At 39.1% G+C, this 24,868-nt stretch overlaps 1 protein-coding gene across 1 annotated transcript in view; it reads left to right on the plus strand.

Moving 5' to 3' along the window:
- Window positions 1-24,868, plus strand: part of CNGB3 (cyclic nucleotide gated channel beta 3) — a 128,807-nt gene that overhangs the window by 39,735 nt on the left and 64,204 nt on the right. Inside the window, exons 3-7 of the mRNA XM_012809635.1 lie at window positions 7,435-7,589; window positions 9,583-9,735; window positions 10,530-10,738; window positions 17,959-18,009; window positions 23,455-23,541. Coding sequence (XP_012665089.1) covers window positions 7,435-7,589; window positions 9,583-9,735; window positions 10,530-10,738; window positions 17,959-18,009; window positions 23,455-23,541 — 655 coding nt within the window. The remainder of the gene's footprint in view (window positions 1-7,434; window positions 7,590-9,582; window positions 9,736-10,529; window positions 10,739-17,958; window positions 18,010-23,454; window positions 23,542-24,868) is intronic.

Genomic DNA, 24,868 nt, shown 5'->3' on the forward strand with positions numbered 1-24,868 from the left:
CACGCATGTAATCCTAACACTCAGGAAGGCCAAGGCAGGAGGATGGCCTGAGCTCAGGAGTTCAAAACCAGCCTGAGCAACAGTGAGACTCTGTCTCTAAAAATAGCCCAACATTGTGGTGGGCACCCGTTGTCTCAGCTACTTGGGAGGCTGTGAGAATTGCTTGAGCCCAAGAGTTTGAAGTTGTTGGTAGCTTTGACACCATGGCACTCTACCAAGGGTGGCAAAGTGACGCTCTGTTAAAAAAAAAAAGTATATATATTTATGCATATGTAAATTTATATATAAATATATAATTGTATAATATATAAATTTTTGTGTATATCTTCTAAAAAAAAAAAAAAAAAAAAAGAAGTCGAGTCTTAGCAGATTAGGGCCCAATCTTATAGCTTCAATTAACCTTAATTACCTCCCTAAAGACCCTAACTCCAAATACAGTTACATTGGAAGATAGGACTTTAACATATCAGTCTATGTCAGTTAAATATAGATAACATCAATTTACTTAGAACCAGCTAATAAGTAAGAACAAATGTACGGGTGTGCATAAAATGAAAGAAGAATATCAACTAAAGAATCTTCAGGATGAATATACAACATTTTCTATTAAGTGCACAATAAATATCTGTTGAATAAATGAATGAGATGTTCAAAATAAACCTCAGGACTTTCCCATAACACCAATGTTCAGCAACATGTGAATACAGTCTTTGACTCTGGCTGATACTCTACAGAAAAAAGAAAATGGTAAAAATCATATTCACCCTACTTGTTTCTTACTTATTTTCAAAATAAAACACCTAAAACTGTTAGGGAATTTAAAATGTATGTTGCAATGTACTGTACTGTATTATGATTATTTTGCATTTATATTGATATGTTTATTCATTCTTTTTCCAGTGGGGTTAAGATTCGGGAAGGGTGGCCGTCAGTTAGGTGAGCTGGTGAGTTTGTACATACCCACGTATGTGTGCATATGTGTCTTATGAATACAATCTATGATAATATTATTATAACTTTTTCATTACTTTAATTTTAAAATAATTGCCTAACTGTTAATAGGGTTAGTTACCACTATGTTTATGGACCATTAGAATGTGATTCACTAACAGTAAAAATAAATATTATGCTCTAATGCTTAACAGATGAACAAAAGAAACTCTCTAGAGAGTACGCTGCTAACAGGAGTCGCACAAACGAGCTTTGGAGCCATCAATGCACTGTAGCCTGTTCTAGACAGATCAAGAATAATTTAGATTCAGAAACTGTGCATCATAATATCCATATGTGCATTACCATATGTACAAACTAATGTGTACAAACAATACCATATGCACAAGCGGAATATGATAAACAACTCAAAATCTTCATAGCATTTAGGGGTAAAGCAGGTATGAGAAAGGGGTAAAGTGAGACTTGGTTAAGTTATCTCTATACTGTCCAAATTTACTTTAAATTTATAACCTATAAACTTGAGACAGTATAGATAGAACTTAACCAAATATGCCACACACTTTGACAAAAATAATAAATTTTTGCTATTTTTAATTATTTTCATTTGGAAAATTATTCCACTGAAAGTGTTCACTATTCAAAGCAGGGTTTTTTCTTCAAAGATAATTTGTGGGCCAGGCACGGTGGCACATGCCTGTAATTCCAGCACTCTGGGAAACCAGGTGGGAGGATTGCTGTGCTTATGAGTTCAAGACCAGCCTGAGCAAGAGCAAGACCCTTGTCTCTAAAAGAAAAAAACAGCTGGGCGTTGTGGCAGGAGCCTGTAGTCCCAGCTACTAGGGAGGCTGAGGCAAGAGGATTGCTTGAGCCCAAGAGTTTGAAGTTGCTGTGACCGATGACACTACGGCCCTCAATCCTGTGGTGACTGAATGAGACTCTGTCTCAAAAAAAAAACAACAACAACAACAACAACAAAGGTAATTTCTGAGGGCAGCTATCTGAGTTTATCATTGATTGTTTCCCAAACACAGCAAAAGAAAAAGGACCTGCTTTTCCCTCCCCACAAAACTTTCCAAATTAGAATAATAGTCTCTGTGTAACTCGGTGTATTATTAAACAAAATAAAATGAGCAACTTTAAAAGACTTTAACCAATTGGGATTTTTGAAAGATGAGGTAAGTCACTGAAAAATGAATTAATACTTAAGAAGTAAGAGGAATCTAGCAAAGTTTGCAAAAGAAAATAATGAATGGAAATCCAAAATATTATTTAGAGAGCAAAAGTAGATTCTACATACCTTTTCTACAAAATACTTACTAATATAAATAGGGAGAAAACAGCAAAATGTGATGGCATTATATGTGTCCTAACCAGTATTCTTAAAGATTACTAATAGAATTGCTTTTTCAGACATAGTCTCATTCTGTAGCTCTGGCTAGCATGCCATGGCATTGTCACAGCTCATAGCAACCTCAAACTCTCAGGCTCAAGCCATCCCCTTCCTTCAGCACCTCAAGTAGCTGGAACTACAGGCACCTGCCTGGCTAATTTTTCTATTTTTAGTATAGATGAGGTCTCACTCTTGCTCAGGCTGCTTTGGAACTCCTGAGCTCAAGCAATCCACCCACCTCGGTCTCCCAGAGTGCAAGATTACAGACATGAGCCACCAGGTCTAGCCAAAATTTTAACTCACTGTAAGTAAAGTCTTCCTCTCGCCTTCACTTTGTATGCAGCACGAGACGCCGCTGACCTCCTTTTTCAGACTCTTACATTCACATTTTTGTGACATTTTTCTCTTAGACCTACCCCTCTAATTGCTACTTCTCAGTCGCTTTGCTTAAGCTACTCCTTAAATGTCAGCTGATTACAAGGCTGTGGCCTCCCAGTCTTTCCTTGTTCTATTCAGACTCTTACAGTAATTTCAGCCGCTGTATAATTCCCACCATCTCCTCTAGACAGACGAGTCCCCTCTACTTCAATATCTTCAGCTCTGTCCTCCCTTCTGATTTCTAGACCCAAATTCTCAACTGTCGAGGGTAAGAGACCTCAACCCTCACTTTTCGTGTCAAGTTTAACATACATGAAACTGAATGTGTTTACATTTCTCTCCGTCTGAGTAGCCCCTGTGGTACCACAGTCATCCACTTAGTTAGCTCTATTAGTTTCCTAGGACTGCTGTAACAAACTACCACAAACTGGGTGGCTTAAAACAACGGGTATTGTTCTCACACTTCTAGATGCCAGAAGCCTGAAGTCCAGGCTGGTCCTCCTGAAGGAGCAGAGGGGGAGTCTGCTCCACACCCCTCTCTCAGCTTCCAGTGGTTGTCAGTGATCCCTGGTGTTTCCTGGCTTATAAACATGTTGCTCCAATCTCTGCCTCTGTTGTCGTCTGGTGTCATCTTCACCTGACCTTCTCATAAGGACTCTAGTCATTGCATTAAGACCCCACCACACTCCAGAATGACTTCATCTTAAAATAAGTAACTACATCTGTAAAGTAATGTATTTCCAAATAAGATCACATTCTGAGCTTCCAGGCGGGAGTGAATTTTGGCATATACTATTTAACGTATTCCAGTGGGCAAATTTGGAGTTTCATACTGTATTTTAACTTAACTTTCTCAAGTTGTACTTCCTTCTTACGACAGCTAATTTATCTTCTTTCTTTTTTGATGATTTTGTCTGAAGGGTAGCTAATCATGTCCCTTTTCTGCTTGGAATTCTGCTATCATTCCCCATCAGTATCAGCTGACATTTCAAGCCATGTTACAGTATATTTATTGTATTCCGTAAAGCAGCAATGAATGTCTTCCTAAGTCTGTTTCCTTTTCCTAAACATCTTCCCTTATATTATCAGCGTATCATTCCTCGTTCACGATTGAACTCAAATATCACCTCTCTGAACTCATTCTTGACGGCCACCTACCTGTTTTACCACGATCATCAAAATTAGTCATTACTTCATATTATATTAAAGCAAGAATCTTAAAGCAAAGAATATATTATCCTGGAGTATACATAAAAACTTTCTAAGAGTCCTACAAACACAAATAGTTTTAAAAGAACCCGTTTGAGGATTCACATCATATATATTTTATTTCCTTACATTCCAGGGTACAACTGCAGACCAAAAATACATTTTCCTATCTCACATTTCACTGTGGACATTTTTTCCCCACATAATGGAGAGGAAAAGGCCAAATTCTCTCCCATCTCAATCTTACTATGAAGCATTTTCCTGGAGGGCAAAAACTTCTATGGCCACGCTTGTCAATTATATGATTTTTTATTTTGCCTATTCCTCTGAAAAGAAGACTATTTCCATAATTCTTTTCTTTTTCATCAACTTAAAAAGAAACCATTTTCTCCATACCTTTACAAAATATTACAAAATAATTCTTTTTCTAGCAATAACTAATCCTTTATTCTTCCATATAGGTACATAGAGTTTTAAAGTCTCATTCTTCTCAATAAATGATGACTACCTAATAAGACTTTCCTTCTATGTTTATCAAAATCTATAAAAATATCCTTAGTGTTTGCCAGATCTTTCATCATGAAATTATGAAGAAGAATTTTTTTTTTTTTTTGTAGTTTTGGCCAGGGCTGGCCTTGAACCCACCAACACCCTACACCCCTAGTATATGGGGCCAGCTCCCTACTGCTTGAGCCACAGGCGCCACCCTGAAGGAGAATTCTTTAAAAACATAACTATTAGCAATGTGAATGAGACATATCAAATACTGCTCACGTGGAGCATAGCCACTGGTGCCCTTTTCTACCCCCTTTGGTTTTTATCTCATCATACATGTTTCCTAATCTATACTTGCCTTTTTCTGTTCATTCAGAAAATTACCTAAAGAAGATTACATTCATAGATTCTGTGTATGTATAGGTAGAGGAGAAGAAAAGCCAGGATCCTAGCAAAGAAGCTGGGAAAAAGAAAAAGATAAAATAGACGGGAATATAAAATCTGACAATTAATGGGAGGCACCTGTGGCTCAGTGGGTAGGGCACTGGCCCCATATACCGAGGGTGGCGGGTTCAAACGCGACCCCGGCCGAACTGCAACAAAAAAATAGCTGGGCGTTGTGGTGGGTGCCTGTAGTCCCAGCTACTCGGGAGGCTGAGGCAAGAGAATCACCTAAGCCCAGGAGTTGGAAGTTGCTGTGAGCTGTGTGACACCATGGCTCTCTACCGAGGGCGATAAAGTAAGACTCTGTCTCTGCCAAAAAAAAAAATCTGACAATTAAGTTCACAAACTTATCCTAGAAAAAGTGCTACCTGCCTCACTGCTGAATGTCACTACTTTCGCTTTGAAGTCCTCCCCCTGAGAAGCTGTGCGCCAACACCAGCACTTAGTCCACCCTTCACAGCAATTACGGGAGCCTTGTCCTGGAACGACCCTCAGAGCTATTGTCATACATGTTCTGACAATTCAGTTAGTGAATTTCCACTAACACTTACATTGGTAACAACTTGGTAAGATTTCATAACATGGCTCTATCAGTGTCTCACAGCTGGGTTCGTGTTCACACGCAGAGATCGCTTGCTGAGAGGCATTTGTTATTATTGTCAGGTGTTTTTCTGTGCCATATAATAACAGCTCTGATGGTCATTCCAGAAAAAGAGTTCCAAAATTGCTTTTAAGGGTGAACTAGGTGCTGGTATTGATGTATAGCTTCCCAAGGGGAGCACCTCGAAGGTGACCATGGTGATTTCAGCAATGAGGCATGTGGCACTTTTTCTAGTATGAGCTCACAAACTCAATTATCAGACCTCGTATTAATGCTCCCATTAACATAAAAATAAAAATGTATAGTGTTTAAAATACAGATATATAGCTCAAATTCTGGCATTCTTTCTGATATGATTTTCAGCATTTTAACCATAAGTTCTCACAATACAAACTGGTATGATTAAGTGGCATTATGTGGTCAATTAGGGCTTATATACAACTAGGGAAAAGAAATAAATATCGTCCTTCAGTCTTGGGGCTTGTATTGGGCATTTGACAGTTTAGATATCTGACTTTATAGTTAACGATCCGTCAACCCTCAGCTTTGCTTTTTATAGATTTTTTTAAAGCACTGACACACATCAAATAAGTTCAAACAAAAGGTTAGAATAGCAGGTTTGTTTGTTCAATAAGCATTTATTAAAAGCCTACCTTGTGCGAGGTCTTGTGGAATATAAAGAAAACACACATCCCCCAGACTTGAGAACTTTACAGTCTATGATGAGGAGGAGGACATATCTCTTCAAGCATCCCACATGCACTGAGACCACCTAGCTCTCATTGCCAGAACTGTATTTCTTAATGCCTCCTGGGTATCACAGGCAAGCTCCTAACCCACAAGGTCCTACCAACACCTCGAACTGAACACAGACATGCTCAAACAAATCATTCTGGACTCAAAGACTCCACTGTGGAAGTGAGATGGAAAGGGCAGATAGAGACCTGTGGAAATAGGAGTGAATAGAGGGGCCTGTGTAGATCCAAAATCAGGAGGAAGGTAGAGAGTGGGGGCTCTGCGCACACTAAGTTATACCCGATACTCCGTACTGTTCTGTACATTTTCTTATGAGGGAAGTTCATGAAAACACATCAGCTCTATTATTTTCCTATTGCTGCATAACAGATGCCACAAACTTACTGGCTTAACATGACACCTGTCTATTAGCTGTCAGGTCTGTCAGTCAGCAGCCCAGGTGGGCTGGGCCAGGTTCTTTGCTTTCATAAGTCTGAAATCAAGATGTCAACCCGGCCAAACCAGATTCTCAATGGGAGGCTGAGGAGAAAAGATCTTCTTCCAAGCTCATTCCTATTATTGGTAAATCTCAGTTCCTTGTGATCATAGCACTAAGACACCTGTGTTCTTCTAGCCAGCTAGCCAGGGATCATTCTCCACCTCCTAGAAGATCCATGCAGCACTTAGCAGGCAGCCCCCTCAGATAAAATCCCTTTTGCGCTTCAAATCTCTGACTTCCTGCTCTGTCAGCAGCTGGAGAAAGTCTCTGCTTTAAAAGCTCCTGTGATTAGCTCAGGCCCTATATAATCTCCCTATCTTGAAATCCTCTCTGCCATATAACATGAACTAATTCTGGGAGTAAAACTCACCACATTCACTGACCCCAGGAGTATGCCAGGGATGTACACCAAGGGGCAGGAAACCTTGGGCCATCTTAGATTTCTGCCTGCCTTGCCAGCTCTAACTGTACTTCTAGTGACACAGGGTAATGACAGTCAGCAACATCGAGTGTGGTTAGGAATTCTTGTGGATTCCAAGTTTTCAATGACAAATCTGGATTCCACCATCACTATTTCCCTTCAACTTAATTTCTGAATTGCTCTATTGACTTGTAAAAAGAGACAGTTAATAGCTTTGAATATGGAAGGAAGATAAAAAGACTTAATCCCTCTTCTTCATAGGAGGTACTTCAGGGCCCATCTCTATCACTATTTTTTTCCTTTTTTAGCCCCGAAAGCAAACCACCCAGAGCCCCTGTTATAAATAAGTATGCTGATGCCCAGCTACACAACCTGGTGAAAAGAATGCGTCAAAGAACAGTCGTCTACAAGAGAAAGTTGGGAGAAGGAGATCTGTCTTCACCTGAAGCCAGCCCACAAGCTGGTAAGCATCATTCCCTCAAGGTCCTAAGAAGGAAGAAGTTATGGGAGGACATGTATTTTGCAACTATTTCAGGGTCCCCCTCCCAAAATAGACCCTGAGGCAATGATTTAGGGACAAATAGTTTATTTTGAAAATGATCCAGGAAGGTGGGTGTGGAGGAGAAGGAAGTTAGGACAGTAAAGATGCATTAGGAAGAGGGCCATCGCTGTGGTTGGTGGAGCTTGCTCCAGCTGAAAAGTGGTGTGGATCACACCTAAGAATTATCCTTGTGGAAGGGGAAGAAGTTGGTTGGTGCTGCTGTTAACTCCTCAGCACTTTGGGTAAACTTGCTCAGGAACATCCTCAGATGGAGACACAGGGAGCCCTCTGCAGGTGACCTCCTGGCCCATGGCATATACATGAGCCACCAACAGTACCTGCTATAGTAAGTTTCATTGGAAATAGTAAGAACACTCATAATATTCAACGTGTGCATTATAAAAATATAAGAATACTACTTGTGTATCCAACAGAGAAAAGGACATCCTCTAACCAACCACAAGGGGGGAGACGATTATCAACCTTCCTAGTAAGGACAAAAATGTTTAAGCGAAAAAAATAAGTGCAATAAAGCACGAAAATGATGTATTCTATGATCATGTCTATGTAAAATATTTATATGTGTGTAGAAAAAGAATAGAAGATAAGAATAGAATGTAAAACATTTATATGTGTGTAGAAAAAGAATAAAGATTTCCTCCTGGTTCTACATGAGGGAAAGTAGGTTTTCAAAATAAACTATGTACTATGTAACAGTTTCTATTTAAAGAGGCTAAAATAAATCACACTCATTATGTTTGATAAAAATATGTTGAAAACAATATTTTGAGCTTTATTTACCTGTAACGTGAAGAACAGGTGTGAGGATGAAGCAGCTCCGATCTAAACCCTGTAGGATGATGTGCATTTGTCATGTTTCTGATGTGGGTAGATGGGAAGCCCTGACCGTATTTATGCTCCAAAATATGTGAGAAGTGAGGTTATAATTAAAATATTCTATTTGACACTTGTATTCCCAAGTTCCTTTGTTTTCATTACTTGCACATTTTCATAAACATTAAGATTTTATGTTATTTTTGTCATATATTTATGTATACAACATGACGCTTTGTTTTATGTATATTTCATTTACATACAGTGGGCACCACAAAAATGTATACATATTTTAAGAAAGGAAAAAAGACTAGGGTTTTTTTTATGTTTAATTTTTTAACACATTTTTTCTAATTTTTTTATTTTGGTAAGATACACATAACATCATAACATAAAATTTACCCTATTAATTATTTCTAAATATATAGTTCCAGGGGATTCAGTACATTCTTACTGTTGTGCAACAGTTGACATCTACCCACAGCACTTGAAAAAAGAAACTGTATTAAATTTGTAATACTCGCTGAATGTGGTGCCTCACAGCTATAATCCTAGTACTCTGGGAGGCCGAGGTAGGAGGATCCCTTGAGCTCAGAAGTTCAAGACCAACCTGAGAAAGAGTGAGATCCTGTCTCTACTAAAAAACAGAAAAATTTGCTGGGCATCCTGGCGGGTGCTGGTAGTCCCAGCTACTGTGGAGGCTGAGGCAGAAGGAAAGCTTGAGCCCAAGAGTTTGAGGTTGCTGTGAGCTAAGATGACGTCACAGCATACTACCCCCCCCAAAAAAGGGGGGGTGACTTCTGCAATTACAAGTGGTACCTATTGTTCTTGGCATATATTGAATATTACAATTTTAATATTGGTTTTCCTTTCTTAAAATGTATACACATTTTGGCATCTTCTCTACAAGTTAAAATAAATGTCACCACATTCAAATGTCATGAAGATTTTTTTTTTTACCTCATCTGCCTATATCGAAGGGAAAGATTCTTAAGTGTTCCCACTTTAAGAAATCTAAAGGTTTTGCATTTTAAGCTAATTTAACCTCTAAAAATGATTTCCTCTTTTCTGTCCTGTAAAGCAAAGCCCACAGCTGTATCATCAGCACAAGAAAGTGATACTAAGCTACCAAAAGAACATTACCACAGCCTGCTGTGCTGCCGATTCCAGGAGGTGCCTCTGACGGAGTACCTAAAGCGAATTAGGCTTCCAGAAAGTATAGATTCGTACTCAGGTACCATCAAAGGGCGGACTATCCCAGTAGGAGGACTGGCTATCACCAAGAACCCCTGCGATCCAAAGTCATAGACAGCTTCTGGTTTTCCTAGCCCATATTCTGACTCTACCTAGAAATCAGAATTACAATTATATAATCTGCAAAGGGTCCATTTGCCCCTCTCCAGTGAAGAATTAAAATATTCATGCTATATTTAAAAGAAAGTCTGGGGCATGGCCTGCTCTAATTATCTTTGAAAAGAAGGCCCCCAAGTGCTCAGTAGTATGTACCGAACACCAGGGAAAAAAATCATTATGACTGTGCCTTCTTCCACGGCATCATCTTGGGGAACGCATCTAATTGAACTCATCCCCTCCCATGGCCTCCTGTGGCAGAAGAAGGCCATGTGTGAAGGGACATGGACTTGATGGGCTGATTCTCTGTCCCCACTCAGTCCCATTCCCCTTCCTGCCCCTTCACTAACCACCTGCTGCTGCTGAGCAGTGTCCCTCTGACTTTTCTTGGGGGTCTCGTTTCTTGATCCAAAGCGCAGTTACCCAGGCGACAGATTCAGAATGGCTGCTTTTCTAGGAGGCCACTGTTCATAGAGTTGACAAGGTCACTTGAAATCTCTCATTAAGCCCGATGCTCCCTTATCTAGAGGCTGAATCATGCTGGATGTTTCATAGAGCCTTGCATAGCAAATTTCTCATCTCTTCGGGGTAGTGCCCCAACTTTACCAAACTAAGCAAGATCATTCTTCTCATGCTCGTTTCATGCCGTGTGGATCACTCCTGTCGCTGTTTTTCTAGATCGATTCTACCTTCTGTGGCTTCTTCTTGTCACCATTGCCTACAACTGGAACTGCTGGCTTATCCCACTGCGCTGCTTCTTTCCCTATCAAACACCAGGCAACACATGCTACTGGCTCATCACAGACGTTACGTGTGATCTCATCTACCTGTGTGACATGCTCTTCATCCAGCCCAGACTCCAGTTTATAAAAGGAGGAGACACAATAGTAAGTGGGGTTTCAGAAAAGCAGAAACTTTCAAATGAATGATAGCTAATTGGACTATGAAAAAATAAGTTAGCAATTTTTTTTTATTTAATGTTTGGCCAGCACTGCAATTTGAGCCTATAATTCTAACACTCTGGGAGGCTGAGGCAGGAGAATCACATGAGTTCAGGAGTTCAAGACCAGCTTGAGCAAAAGCAAGACCCTGTCTGGACTAAAAACAGAAAATTGGCCAGGCATCATGGTAGGTGCCAATAGTCCCAGCTACTCAGGAGGCTGAGGCAGGAGGATCACTTGCACATAGAAGTCTGAGGTTGCTATGAACAAGGCTGATGCAAAGGAATCTACCCTGGGCAACAGGGTGAGTTCTGTCTCAAAATAAATAAATACATGAAATAAAATTAGAATAACAACAGTACCCTTACAAGGTTGATAGGAAGACTAAATGAATTTAGTCCTGTGTCAGTCATTATTGTTCTAGCTAAATTATTTATAACACTTCACTTAATTCTTCCAATAGCACTATGAAAAAGATGAGATTAGCCCTATTTATAAATGAGAACGATGAAGTTTGGAAAGAATAGGTGATTTGCTCAAGGAATAAAGCTAAAAACTAGGCGATCCAGGATTCAAACCCAGGGCTTGACTTCAAAACCATCTTGGCTCAGGTTGGTGAGTTTTTCAGAATTTGACAATATTTGAGGATACAAAGAGGGTACCAGATCTGAAATGGTGAAGCCATATCATCTTTTACCTAAATAATGTTTTTAGAAATGTCTCAATTATCCACGAAGAAACAATTTAATATATATTCCTCTAGTAATGAAGCCTCATACTGTCTGTGAGACCATTGTTTTCTATTATATTATAGTCTGCCATTCACTTCAATATTTTAGTGGGTATTTTAATATTCAACATTAAAATATTCAATGTTTTAATGAGATGGGTATTATTTCATTCATCAGACACCTTCCAGTCTATTCAGGCTTCTTAGTAAACAGCCCAGTGTTGTGAGAAAGGATCGGGCTGTAAGATTTTTAGGAAGCAGACTATAGCTTGTTTATCAATTGTATAGTTGGCGCCACACATGGCGCTTGCACATAGAAAGAAATCGAGTCCCAGCTTACAGACCTGGACACTTTAGGAAGAAAAACAAAGCTATCATGACTCTTTTAATCCCTGCACAATCACTGCAATTTCCAGTATGGTGAACACTAGGTACATACGTCTCTTAAAATTAAAATTTTAATTAATTGCAATTAAATTACATTAAAAATTCAAGGTGGGAGGGTGGGTGGAGGGAGGGTAATTGGTTGGATCACACCTATGGTTCATCCTATAAAGGTACGTGAATCTCTCTAAATGTAGAATATAAATGTCTTAACACAATAACTAAGAAAAGGACATGAAGGCTGTGTTATCCAGTTGGATGAAAGTATTTTAAATTGTATATAGAAACAGTACACTGTACCCCATGATAGTATTAATGTACACTGCCATGATTTAATAAATAAATAAATTACATTACATTAAAAAGTCAAGTTTCTCAGACACACAATCCATATTTCCAACATTCAACAACCACATGTGGTTAGCAGCTATCACATCAGACAATACAGAAAACTTCCACAATCCAAAATATACTATCAGATATCCATGAGGGAATGAGAGAGCAATGAGCTATCAATCATTTCCAGCAAGAGAGCCAAACCACAGAGAGGAAGACACCCCCTCTTCCAGGCAGGTGCAAGTCACAGCATGCAGAGCACTGCCACTGTTGTTTGGTTTGGCTTTTTAATGATTATGGTATCTACTGGTCTGTCTTCTTTTCATTCTTTGCTTCCAAATTCATCACAACCCATTTCTCATGATCAAATGTACTGCTCTACCTCAAAGACTAGCATTCTTACCCTTAGAGAAATTATCTTCTCCCAGATTTATTCGCAGTGTTGAGGGAATTTCATAGTCAATTTAATCAAAGGAAGAAACAAGCACATACCCAAGTCTCATGGCCTCTCCCCCTCAACCCTTTTCCCAGCTGACTGGAAGGATGCTTCCTTTCCAGCTGCTGCTGCTGTGACATCCTCCTCACAAGTCCCAGTGAGGGCAGCGTGGAACACGTCCTCCACTGTCCCAATAGAAAGAGCAGACTGGCCGAGTACATGACACATTAGACTCATAGATATTTTCGTAGAAGATAAATAGGTGCCTTAATCTCTCTGAGTATTTTGTTTTGAATCTCGATAACTCAAAGTATCAAAGAAATCTGAAAGGAGTAGTTTTAGTTATTTTTTTCTCTTAAAAAAGTGTTATTTTCAGGCCTGTTTACTATATTTGAAATCTTTCCTAGAAAGAAATTCTAAAGGCAAGAGCCAAAGCTGTAGCAAAAATCTATTCAAAATAGTCCTTGCGAGGACTTCAGCGCATTAGTTACCTGGCCGGCACTATCCCCAGAGCTCCCTGGCAGTTTGATGAATGATGATGATGGTGTGCAAATAAGAAGTAAACAATAACAACAAAGAGAACACTAATTTCAACCTCCATTAGGATGCACAAGGGGGGAGAAAATCAATGTTTGACAAATGGAAAATGACAAAATCAGTAAGGGGAGACTTTTATTTTCAATTTTCTAAGAGGCCTTTGCACACAACGGATGGTTAAAACCAAGAAAAATAACAAATGAAAACTACACTCAGTGGGCTCTATTTAAAATGCATTATCACGAGCTCCGAATATAGAGCAGGAAATAATTACTTTTTGTTCAGAAGAAGTTTAATGGTTTCTTTAATTTAGAGCAGGTAGTTTTAGTCTTTGAAACTTGATTACATTTTGGTAAGACTATGGACATTGATTACCCAAGCTGAAGGTCTCACTACATTTAGTTATCCATGCTATTACTATTTGTGTGCATGGACAAATTATTGGTTCACTCATTCACTCATTTATTCAACAAACATTTCTTAAATACCTACAGTTGCCAGTAGGTATACCTACATCCTTTATTTATGAAATACTTACTGTGCCACACAAATACTTACTTGTGTGACTGGAGGATGGAAATGTTAATTTCCCAAGGCCTTGAGAGAAAACAAACAAGTGGCAGACAGCAGATTGAGTTGTTAACAGCCACGACAGAGGGAACAAAGGACACACAAGTTTACTGGATGTCCACAGTAGTTTATTTATGCCTTTCTTACGGAAGTGGTTCTACATAGAGGACAGAATTTTGAACCTAGGACCAACCAAAAAAAGTCTTTTCTGTATGTTCCTTTATAGATAGCATAAACCAAATTGGCAGTGACAGTAGAGATCATTGACATAGGACACTCACCTACACAACTCTGTCGTAGCCCCACCAAACACAAGGACTCCTGGAAAGGCTCAGTGACCTCTATAAACACTGTCAACTAGGTCTTCCTTGCAGTGTTTTTCAACATTTTTTATCTCACAGCACACTTGAACCTGTACTTAAACTTCCACAGCACACTTAAATTATGTTGATAATATATACATATATATATATGTATTTTCTGTGCTTTGAACTTCTTCTGAAAATAATTTAATTAATGATCTTTAAAAATGTTCACAGCACACCTCAGATCTTCTCACAGTACACCAGTGTGCTATAGCACACCGATTAAAATCACTACTTTATGGGCCACTGCTTTTAACATTTCATCCTCTCAATTCCTGTTTATAAACTGATCTGAAGAAAAAAATCAACTAGTTCCTTCTCTGTCCTCCATTATCCTTTATTCATAATTCTGTTATCTAATTTTGTTAAATATTGATTTGGCTAATTATGAGGCAGAAGAAATAAACAGACCATGGTCAAATTCCACTTCTAAAATTTGCTAACAGCATTAACTTGAAGAGAATACCCTTTCATTGAATAAAATCTTTTTTGACCTGAAAAATGAGAATAGTAACACCTACCTCATAAATCTATCATGAAGATGAATTAAGACAGTGTATGGATCTAACCCAAATCTGTGGAGAGTCCATGCAATGACGTAGCTCTCTTTCTTATCTGAAAATAAGTTTCTTGAAAGTAGGGACAGTATTCAATTCATTTCTCTATCTATCCTAGGAACTGAACGATTATACTCAAGAAATGTTTGAAGGAGTAAAAGAATGGTAATTTTGGTTCAAGAATTTTCTCTCTTTGAACAATCATTTAATCTGCATGATAGCTGTCTTAGATGTTATTATCTCTACAATATTTCTATCTGATGTAAAATTATAGCATTTCTATGAATTGTTTACCAGAAAATTAGTGTTAATAAGTAAATATACTAACACCTGGGGAAAGATCTTCTTCAAAAACTATCTGTTGGAAAGGATTTAGGTGCACTGAACATATTCTTCCTAAAGGAAGCCTACCCCAGAGAAATGTCACCTGAATTCCCACGGATAATGGTGAGGTTTAAAAGAGGGAGAGAGAATTAAAACGGATGACATTTTAAAACTAAGTGCCCAATTGTTACCAGTGAGCATGCTGATCCTCATAAGGCTAATGATGTCAAATTTATTTAGTACTCTTAGGAGAGGTTTTAAAATCACTAGATGGTGTACCATTTAATCTAGCAAGCTTTAGTTGCGTTTACATTTATTCAATCATAAGATCATAGACAACCCTGAAAGTAATCAGGTAAATGTTCTACAAACATTCTTACTGGATGTGGGGAGGAGGTAGTATTTTACCTTCACTGCCCACCACTTGAAATGTATCTGTCTGTCTTATATAAGCTTTGAAGGAAGTGACTGATTTTACTCAAGCTTGATGTATTATTTACATGGTATAAGGCAATCAACTGTGGCTCAGTAAGCCATTTTGTTCACATTTAAAGTCATTAAATGAGCAAGTCATATATTTTCTAACATATTTCTCTAAAGCTTAAAATGTGTATATGAGTAAAAATTACAGTAAAAAAAAATGGGGCAGGATTGACTAACCAGTCTTTAACATTGCTCAGCAGTAGTTTTAAATTTCTGAACATGGACAAGCTGGATGGTAATCGTTATGTCAATTAATTAAGAGCACTTAGAAAATCTCTTTCTATGTACATCTAAAATATAACTATACATCAAATAGTAGCATTAACTCTCTTGATATGAATATTAACAAATGCCACCCTATTCATCTATCACTTATCACATATTTATTGTGCACCCACTATGTGTTAGACATTTCATTAGAAACTAAGGAAACAGAGGGCAAAGATATGGACCCTACTGTCTCAGGTGAATAACTCAGAGTATGAAGGGCAAAGAAGAATGGTGGGATTTTACATTGTGAGTCATGACGGATGTGCACCCCGGGTGCTATGAGGCTCACAGAAAACTGTGTGAAGGAAGGGTCTAAATTTTGATGGATGAATTAGGGTTACCTGCATCCTTCCACTGCTTCCCCTTAAAAAGGAAAAACATGTTTTGAGCTCTGGGAACATGAAGGGCAAAGACATCAAGGTGAGAAACACTGATACGTTTGAGGAACTGCTGACCAGAGTGGGTGTGGGATGCTCCAGAGGCGAGTGGGACACAGACAGGAGAGCCTGGTATATCATGAAAAAGAGTTTGGATGTTTTCATTAAAATCATGACTTATGAGTTATATGACTTGATATAAATAGGGATTGTTAAAAGATCAGAGTTATAGAAACCATTTGGCTGCCATTATAGGCTGGATGATCAAGGGGGATAAAACTAAAGGTAGAGATACCAAACACCAAAGGAGAGAATGGACATAACGAAATACTAGGAGGAGGAGTCAGTAGAACTTGGATGCTGGTTGGAAGAAGGCTGCCGAGGGAGATTGTAGGACCACTAACCAGTGAAGACAAGGATGCTCATAGGATACCCAAGAGGAGCACACCTAGTCTTAAGGGGGAAGGAGAATCATGATGAACCCAGTTTGAAACTCTAAGGGAAGAAGACAATGGCCGTTGCTTACATGGATCAAATAGCTCAAGACAGTGATTTTAGATGGAGGTAAAGATTTGGCACCATCAACACACATGGTGATCTTTGAAACTATTTCAAAAAATGGGTAATATTTCCCAGGAAGCTAGTATAATGAAAAAAGAAAAGACAATAACTTTTTTTTTTTCAGACATGGTCTTTCTCTGTCACCCAGGCTAGAGTGCAATGGTATTATCACAGCTCATTGAAGTCTCAGAATCCTGGGCTCAAGCAACTCTCTCATCTTGCTCTCCAAGGAGCTGGGGTTATAGATGCATGCCACCTCACCTGGCTTTAGTTAGTTAGTTTAGTTAGTTGGAGACAGAGTCTATCTACATTACCCAATCTGGTCTCAAACTCTTGGTCGCAATCAATCCTCTCACTGAGGCCTCCCACAGTGCTGAGATTACAAGCGTGAGCCACCACACCCAGCCATTCGTTAACTTTTAAACAGCCAACCGGAGTCCAAGACCACTAAAAAGTTGGAACTGAATAAGTAAACCAGTGACATTAAACGTTCTTTGCAAAGACAAAGTTTCAAGGATAAAATAGTCCTAAAAAGTTGCATGTTTCATCTTTTCCTGCCTGTATCTATTTTTCACTTAATTAATATTTGTGGATTCTTAGTATATTCCAGGACTAGTTAGGAACAGTTGCCAAACAAAATTGAACTGTCCTCAGATAGATTACCATTTAGTGGAGTAGAATAATTTTAAACAAATGAGCCAAGAAATATAGGTGTATTTTAAAAATACAGTGAGTGCCATGGAGGGATACTAAGTGTCCCCTTAAGGGATACTAAGGGTCCGCTAGGTGTAGTCATTAAGAAGTTATTGGTGCTCTTTGCACTGTTAACCTTAATGAAATGAGGGAAGGAGGAAAAAGCCAAATTGTCACGGGTTAAGAATAAATATGAGGGGGGTGGGGAGGAGGCAAAAAAAAAAAGAATAAATCTGAGGGAAACATGTGGAATAAAGCCATGTAGTGACTGTCTTGAAAAGCTTGACTATGACAAACAATAAGGAAAACAAAGCCAACAAAAACAAAAAGAAAACAAAAGCCAAAGTAATTATTTTGTTTTAAAATGTGAGAAGATTAAAAAAAAAAAAATGTGAGAAGATGGAACATATATTAGAGGCTGAGGTTAGAAGAAACCAGTAGAGAGAAATTGCTTTTAAAAATATTAACAAAGTGAGAAAATAATTGATGGAATTGACTAAAATTGATTGACATAAAAACATATTAAATATAAATATATTTCAGGTGGATTCAAATGAGCTAAAGAGACACTACAGGAGTTCTACAAAATTTCACGTAGGTAATGTATAATTTCCGAATTGTTCAAGTAATCTCTTATCATTTTGACTTTAAATTCCATCCTCAGATTTCTTTAAGCAAATCATCTTCCTTTGTAACAAAACTCATACAGATAAAGTTTGATTAGAAAAAGATAAGCCTGAAGTTTCTGCCTCTCGCTAATTACATGATACATTTCTTTGTATGTGCAAATGGGTAATTCAATATATGGGTCTTTATTAAGCAGACCAAATTAAGTTAGTGTCTATATTTAAATTTTGGTTTAAATACCAGTAAAAGAGCATTGGGCATACTTTGTCTTGCCCATGGAATTCCTGCCTCCAATTCATGTAGCATAATGGTGTAAATGTCTGCAAAATTGTTTCTACTGCTTTTCCTTTCTTGTTCATACATGCAAAATAAGAAATAGAAAAGGTCAATTATTTAGATAACATGGACTCTTCCTTTATTCAAATAACAATATAACCTTATGGTTTGTTGCCCATAATTGTTTCCTAAGTATTTTCTTATTTGACTGAGAAATAGGAAACAGTTGGCGGTTATTCAAGGTTACCCAACATGTCTGAGTGAACTCTACCCTCCCACTTCAAGGATAACATTCCAGCCATCTCAAATTTTGCTTTAAAAGGTACAAATCTGGGTTTGGGTCCCAAACGATCTCTGTTGGAGATTTAGAATGATTAAAATCCCTTTCAATTTATTGTTGTTGTTTTACATTTTTTCACTTGGTTTTTTTATTAGATCATAACTGTGTACATTCATGCATTTATGGGGTACGTTGTGCTGATTTTATAGACAATTTGGAACGCTTACATCAAACAAATACAATCTTTCAATTTGTTTTTGTCTCCAATTTTCTTTGTAAAAAAAAAATGCCACATGCTTAGGCATATTCATGAGAGATTTACATTACTTTGATGAATTCTACACAGAGGATGACTATTCTTTGCAAATGCTAGAAAGCTGATTTCAAACTCTTACTTTCTTGAGTCTGAAAGGTGCTAAATTTAATTCATATTTGAATTCCTTCAGCATATCCCTACTATGGCATTTGCATTATAGTTACAGTCATGTGACACCCACATTTCGGCCAACAATGGGCCACATAAACGGGGCGATCCCACGGGTGACGACTGGGGAGGGAGATCAAGACCGCAGACTAGAAGGAGGCGGCACTCACCATTCTCAAGGAGAGGCCCAAGGGCGGCAGGTAGAGGTTCACCCGCGGAGGGACTGTCTTAAAGAAAGCATTAGGAATCATCAAGAAGCGACTGGAGACACCTAAAGTTGGGGACAATGGGGCAGAGTCCCCGGATCTGCAAGATCAGAAGGTAGGTGGAGGAAGCGTCGACATCCGAGAAGGGTTGGAGGAGCGATCCAAGGCGGTCCACACTTCCGCGGTGAACCTACAACCCGCGCTGCAAGGGGCTCCCCCACGACAATAGGCTCCCAGACTATCCCGCTGCTACTTGACGACTGCGCAGTAGCACTGCCCCAGGGTGAGCACGGTGGGGTCTGCAGCTTCTGGTCTAAGGTTACTGCCTCTGCAGACGCCACTCTGCACTGTCAGCCCCAGAGTGTCCGGTCTGCAGAGGGGTCAGCTCCACGCCAGCCGCCTCCCGGGTTATCCCGCCCACGCCAGGGAGAGAACCCAGAGGCAGGTGCTTTCATATGTACCGTGACTGGGTGCCTTGTGCTCCCCAAACATCCCTACCACCTGCCTCCCAGGCATCTGAACGGAGCAGGCGCCCACTGACCCTCAGCATCTGCCGGCCACTACCACCTTGCAGTTTCTATAGTGCCACCGCTGCCACCTGAGTTGCACTGCAGCAGCTGTCATAGACCTGGATGGAGGGCGAGCCCCAGACGCTGCAACTCCCGGCTGGCCACACAGGCCCAGCTCCTCAGTCCTGCCAGCTGCTGGTGGACTAACCACTGTGGCCAGAAGAGCCACCCCACTGCCAGCTATGGTTCCATGACCTTCCCAGGCACCCGTCAAGGATCCCCAAACTATCCAGGCAACCACCAAAGTCCCACAACCCGCAAAGGTACCTCAAAGATCTCAAAGCCTCCCCATCACCAGCTGCAAGGCTGTGACTACCCACGTGCCCAGGCAGGTCTCACAATATACTCAGGCACCTACCAAGATCCCACTATGTGCTCAGGTACCTACCACGGCCCGACCACCAGACCTGCAACCAGCTACAGTCCTGCGGCATGCCCCGGGGCCTACCAAGTTCCAACCGCACATGTAAGTACCTGTCAAGGTCGCACAGGCTGCCCAGGAGCTAAGCACTCAGACTTGCCTGGGCACACACCAAGGTCCCACAGTTTGCCCCACTGCTGGCTGCAGTTCTGTGGGGCATCCACCAAGTCCCTGCAGTCTGCCCAGGCCGCAAGCAAGGTCATGCCACCTGCCTCTATGGAAAGGACCTTCCAAACCCCCAGTAAAAGCTTCAAACAGTGGCCTGGGGACCATCCACCAACTGAAAAAGAAAGTCCCCTAGCACTGGTTTGGACGGTGGCAACCACAGAGAATGGAGCAATACAGGAAAACAGTTGCATTACCGGCTCTCGGTGTGTCCCCCTCCCCCTGAGTCATTCAGAAGTTGACAAAGAAGAATAGGATTGAAGAGAAAGCTGAAAACCAATGCAAAGAAATGAAACAAAACAAAACAAAAAATCTTACCTGTTGGGTACAATGAGCACTATTCTGGTGACAGGCACGATGAAATCCCCTGACTTCAGCATTATACAAGGTACTCGTGTAACAAAACCATTTGTACCCTTCAATATTTTGAAATTTTAAAAGATTATGATGGAGCTGAAAATTTTCTATCACCTAGTTACTTCACAGCCATCATAACATCACCACATAATATATCACCTATACATCTAATAAAAATGTCTAAAACATCAAAATAAAAAATTTTTAAAAACAGAAAAAAGCTTATAGAATAAAAATATAAAGAAAGAAAATATTTTTGTATGGCCGTACAATGCATTTGGGTTTTAAGCTAAATGTTACTACAAAAGAGTCAACAATCTTTTAAAAGATTTCCAAAGTTTCTTAAATAAAATAGCTACGGTCAGTTAAGGTTAATCAATCATTGAAGAAAGAAAGGTCTTTATTCATTTAGTGCAGCCTGGGCACACAGTGTCTACCGTAGTGTATAGAACATCAGAGGCCCTTATACTCACCACTGGCTCACCCAGAGCAACTTTCAGGACTGCAAGCTCCATTCATGCTAAGTGCCCTATGCATATTTGCCATTTTTTATCTTTTCTATGTTTTTTTTGTTTGTTTTGTTTTTGTTTTTGTTTTTGTTTTTTGAGACAGACTCTTACTTTTCACCCTTGGTAGACTGTTGTGGCTTCACAGCTCACGGTAACCTCAAACTCTTGGGCTCTAGCAATTCTCTTGCCTCAGTCTCCCAAGTAGCTGGGACTACAGGCACCTGCCACAATGCCTGACTATTTTTAGAGATGAGGTCTCACTCTGGTTCAGATTGGTCTCCAGCCTGTGAGCTCACAATCCACCCACCTCGGCCTCCCAAGTGCTGGGAGTACAGGCGTGAGCCACCGCACCCAGTCTCTTTTCTATCTTTAGATACACAAATATACACAAATACTTATCATTGCATTACGACCTAAAGTATTCCGTACAGTAACATGCTGAACAGGTTTGTAGCCTAGAGTAATAGGCTATACCACATAGCCTGGGTGTGCAGTAGACGATGCCATCTAGGTTCACATAAGTACACGCCATGATGTTCACACAACAAAATCACCTAATGATGTGTTTTCCAAAATGTATCCCCGTCATTAAGAAATATATGACTGAATTTTTGTAATCGGTTATTCCACTGTTAGATTGTTAGCTTCCTATGAGCAGAAACGACATCTTACTCCTATTTCAACCCAACCTGCTTTGTTATGGGCCTTGCGCCGAGGCTCGTGTCAGTCAATACTTCCTCCATTAAATTTTCTAAAACTCAGTGAGACGTAGATTATCTCTGTTTACGTAAATCCATGCCAGCATGTTAATTTTAAAATGACTAATGACTGGCTCCATAGAAATCTTGAGAAGGTAGTTGAGCCACTAAATAGAAAGTGAGGGAAAAGAATCTTCTGATTTGAGCCGAAGCCCAAATTTTAAGGCTACAATGGAGCCTGCAAGCTTCGTCCATGGTAGGTTAGCAGCCTAAAGAGGGAATAATCAAGTACACCCATGCCCAGTGGGTTCGGGGGTAGAACTAGAGAAGTCACCAGCTCTGCTCTCTGTCCTGTTGGCTTATTTGTAAGACTTTATTTTAGTAACTGTTCTGTATGCCTCTCAACTTGTTATGAGGATCAATATCTGTAGGGCAAAATCAATGAGGTTTGATGAGATGACGCAATTTCTAAACCAATACTTTCAGTAAGTAATTTGTTTGTAATAGCTAATCTGGATAATTCAAACCAGAAGTTCAATTCCCATTCAATAGCAATAGGCTTTGAAATTCTGTTACATAATTAATTACCTTAACTCTCCATTGTTTTATGTGTGACCTTATAATATCTTCTTAATTGTTCTTAACTGTCCTGAGATACCTTAAAATTTTTTAATATATTCTCTTTTTTAAGATCATGTAACATTTAATGAAAATGAATAATTATTCTACATAAAAGAATTTGGTCTTGCAATCAAGAAAGTATGCAACCACGGTATTGGCCCTTCATAATTATCAGGGTAATATAAAGGCCAGAATAATTTTAATATCTGAGAGCTAGTTTTTGAAATTGTTTGTAGCACTGATAGTACTTTAATACCTTCTCCCATCAAAGCTGCTGATTAAGTGTAAACAGGCTAATTTCTTTCCTCTCCTCTCTTAGCCTGCACAGTCTCTGATCGATACTTTCACAGCAGTTTATTGGTAGCAAAATGGCTCAAAGTAGACAGGAGTAGAAAGCACTGAAGAGCCTGGATGAACAACAATGTAATCAGCTCTGAACACTAGAGAATTGGCTAAAGCATAAAAATATATCACTACAATGAAAGTGCAATGGTTTCAAATAAAATCAAGAATGGACTTGATTTTCAGTCCAAAAGCCCCATGTTTAAAGCACTATTAAAATATACTTTAACATGAGCAACCACACCATCACTGAAATGTCTGTGACAGCTCAGTGAAAGTCCCAGCAGACGTAGTGCCTGAGGAGAGATGAGGTGCACGGAGGTGGAAACCAAGTACACCAGAGGTAGGCTACAAAGCAGTGTTCCTGTTTCCACGGTGCTAATGTGCCTTCCACTGTACCAGGCATACTTAACTGAAGGCAATTTTGAATTACACAATGAGTAATGTCTTGTGACTGGTCAACTTTTATAAACATCAGTGTAAATATATCCATGCCCCAAAAGCATGCAAGCACGACGTCATTGGGAATGTGTTTTTCCAACAGCTGGATGTCGCTTCCATCATACCATTTGATGTTTTTTGCCTCTTCTTTGGGTTTAATCCAATATTTAGAACAAATAGGATATTGAAGGTAAGATACGATATTTAACTGTCTTCTTCTTATGGTAATGAAAGCAATCTTAAAGTTGCAGTAAATATACTAAAATAGCAATGTTCTTTTTTTTTTTTTTTTGAGACTTTATCACCCTCGGTAGAGTGCTGTGGTGTCACAGCTCACAGCAACCTCCAACTTCTGGGCGAAAGCGATTCTCTTGCCTCAGCCTCCTGAGTAGCTGGGACTACAGGTGCCTGCCACAATGCCCAGCTATTTTTTGTTGCAACTCTCATTGCTGTTTTACCTAGCCCAGGGCAAGGTTCGAACCCGCCACCCTCGGTATATGGGGCCAGCACCCTACCCGCACTGAGCCACAGACGCCACCAATATTCTTATTTTTTTCCAAACTATCCTCCATCTTTCTGTTCTTATCAATGCTGTGAATTTTCTTAAATGAATGAAAGATAAATTCCTGATAGTAGTTGTTCCTCATTATTTCTATTATACAGGGTGGTCCTAAAGTTTGTGTGCAACTGAATATCTCAAAACAGATATTTCTAATCTAAAGCAGGAATGCTTTTGTACTTATAAATCTAACTATAATTACCAATCAATCTTTTATAATTTTAATTTTTTTGTTTGGCTTTTTTGAAGTTACCACATGCCTGGTATTTGGGCTATGAAATTAAAGTACAAGATAAGTTACTCCTAAATTGTCTACCCCAAATCCTATAGTTCTAGAAAATACACAGACATACTTTTGCATGACAAAATTACATATTCGAACACAACTCAAATATTTAAAATGGAATTTACTAAATATGCTAAGATATATCAATATAACAGAATACTTGTAGTTTTAAAAGCATAAAGAGCAAGTTTTCTGTGTGCTGATATGGAAAAAACTGTAAGATAAATTGTTAAGAGACAAAGCTAGTTACAGAACAGTTAATAGAACAATACTAACTTCAGTATAGCAAAAGAGGGAAACATTCACTTTTTGTATATTTACGTAAATACTGGAAAGCTACAAAGAAAAAAAAACTAATAAAAGTGGCTACCTGAGATGGAAAAGGGAAGGAAAAAGGAAAATCAGGATGGATGGGGGCCAAAGTCAGAGCACAATTTTTAAAGATCTATATTTCATATTGTCTTAAACTATGTGAATGTATTACCTACTCGAAAAGATGATAAGATGTAACTATTTCACAACTCATAGCTTCATTGGGTAGCTAAAAAAAATTGAGGACAATCAGAATTTGAAATTTTATATAAACCTTTAATAATGCGAATGATAATCTTCCTAAAGGGATCATAAAAGATTTCACAAATTCTAGGAGAGTCTCTCTTTTGCGTCTTGAGA

The sequence above is a fragment of the Otolemur garnettii genome, unplaced genomic scaffold (assembly GCF_000181295.1).
Source record: "Otolemur garnettii isolate 467f Iridium unplaced genomic scaffold, OtoGar3 scaffold00004, whole genome shotgun sequence".
Taxonomy (NCBI): Eukaryota; Metazoa; Chordata; class Mammalia; order Primates; family Galagidae; genus Otolemur; species Otolemur garnettii.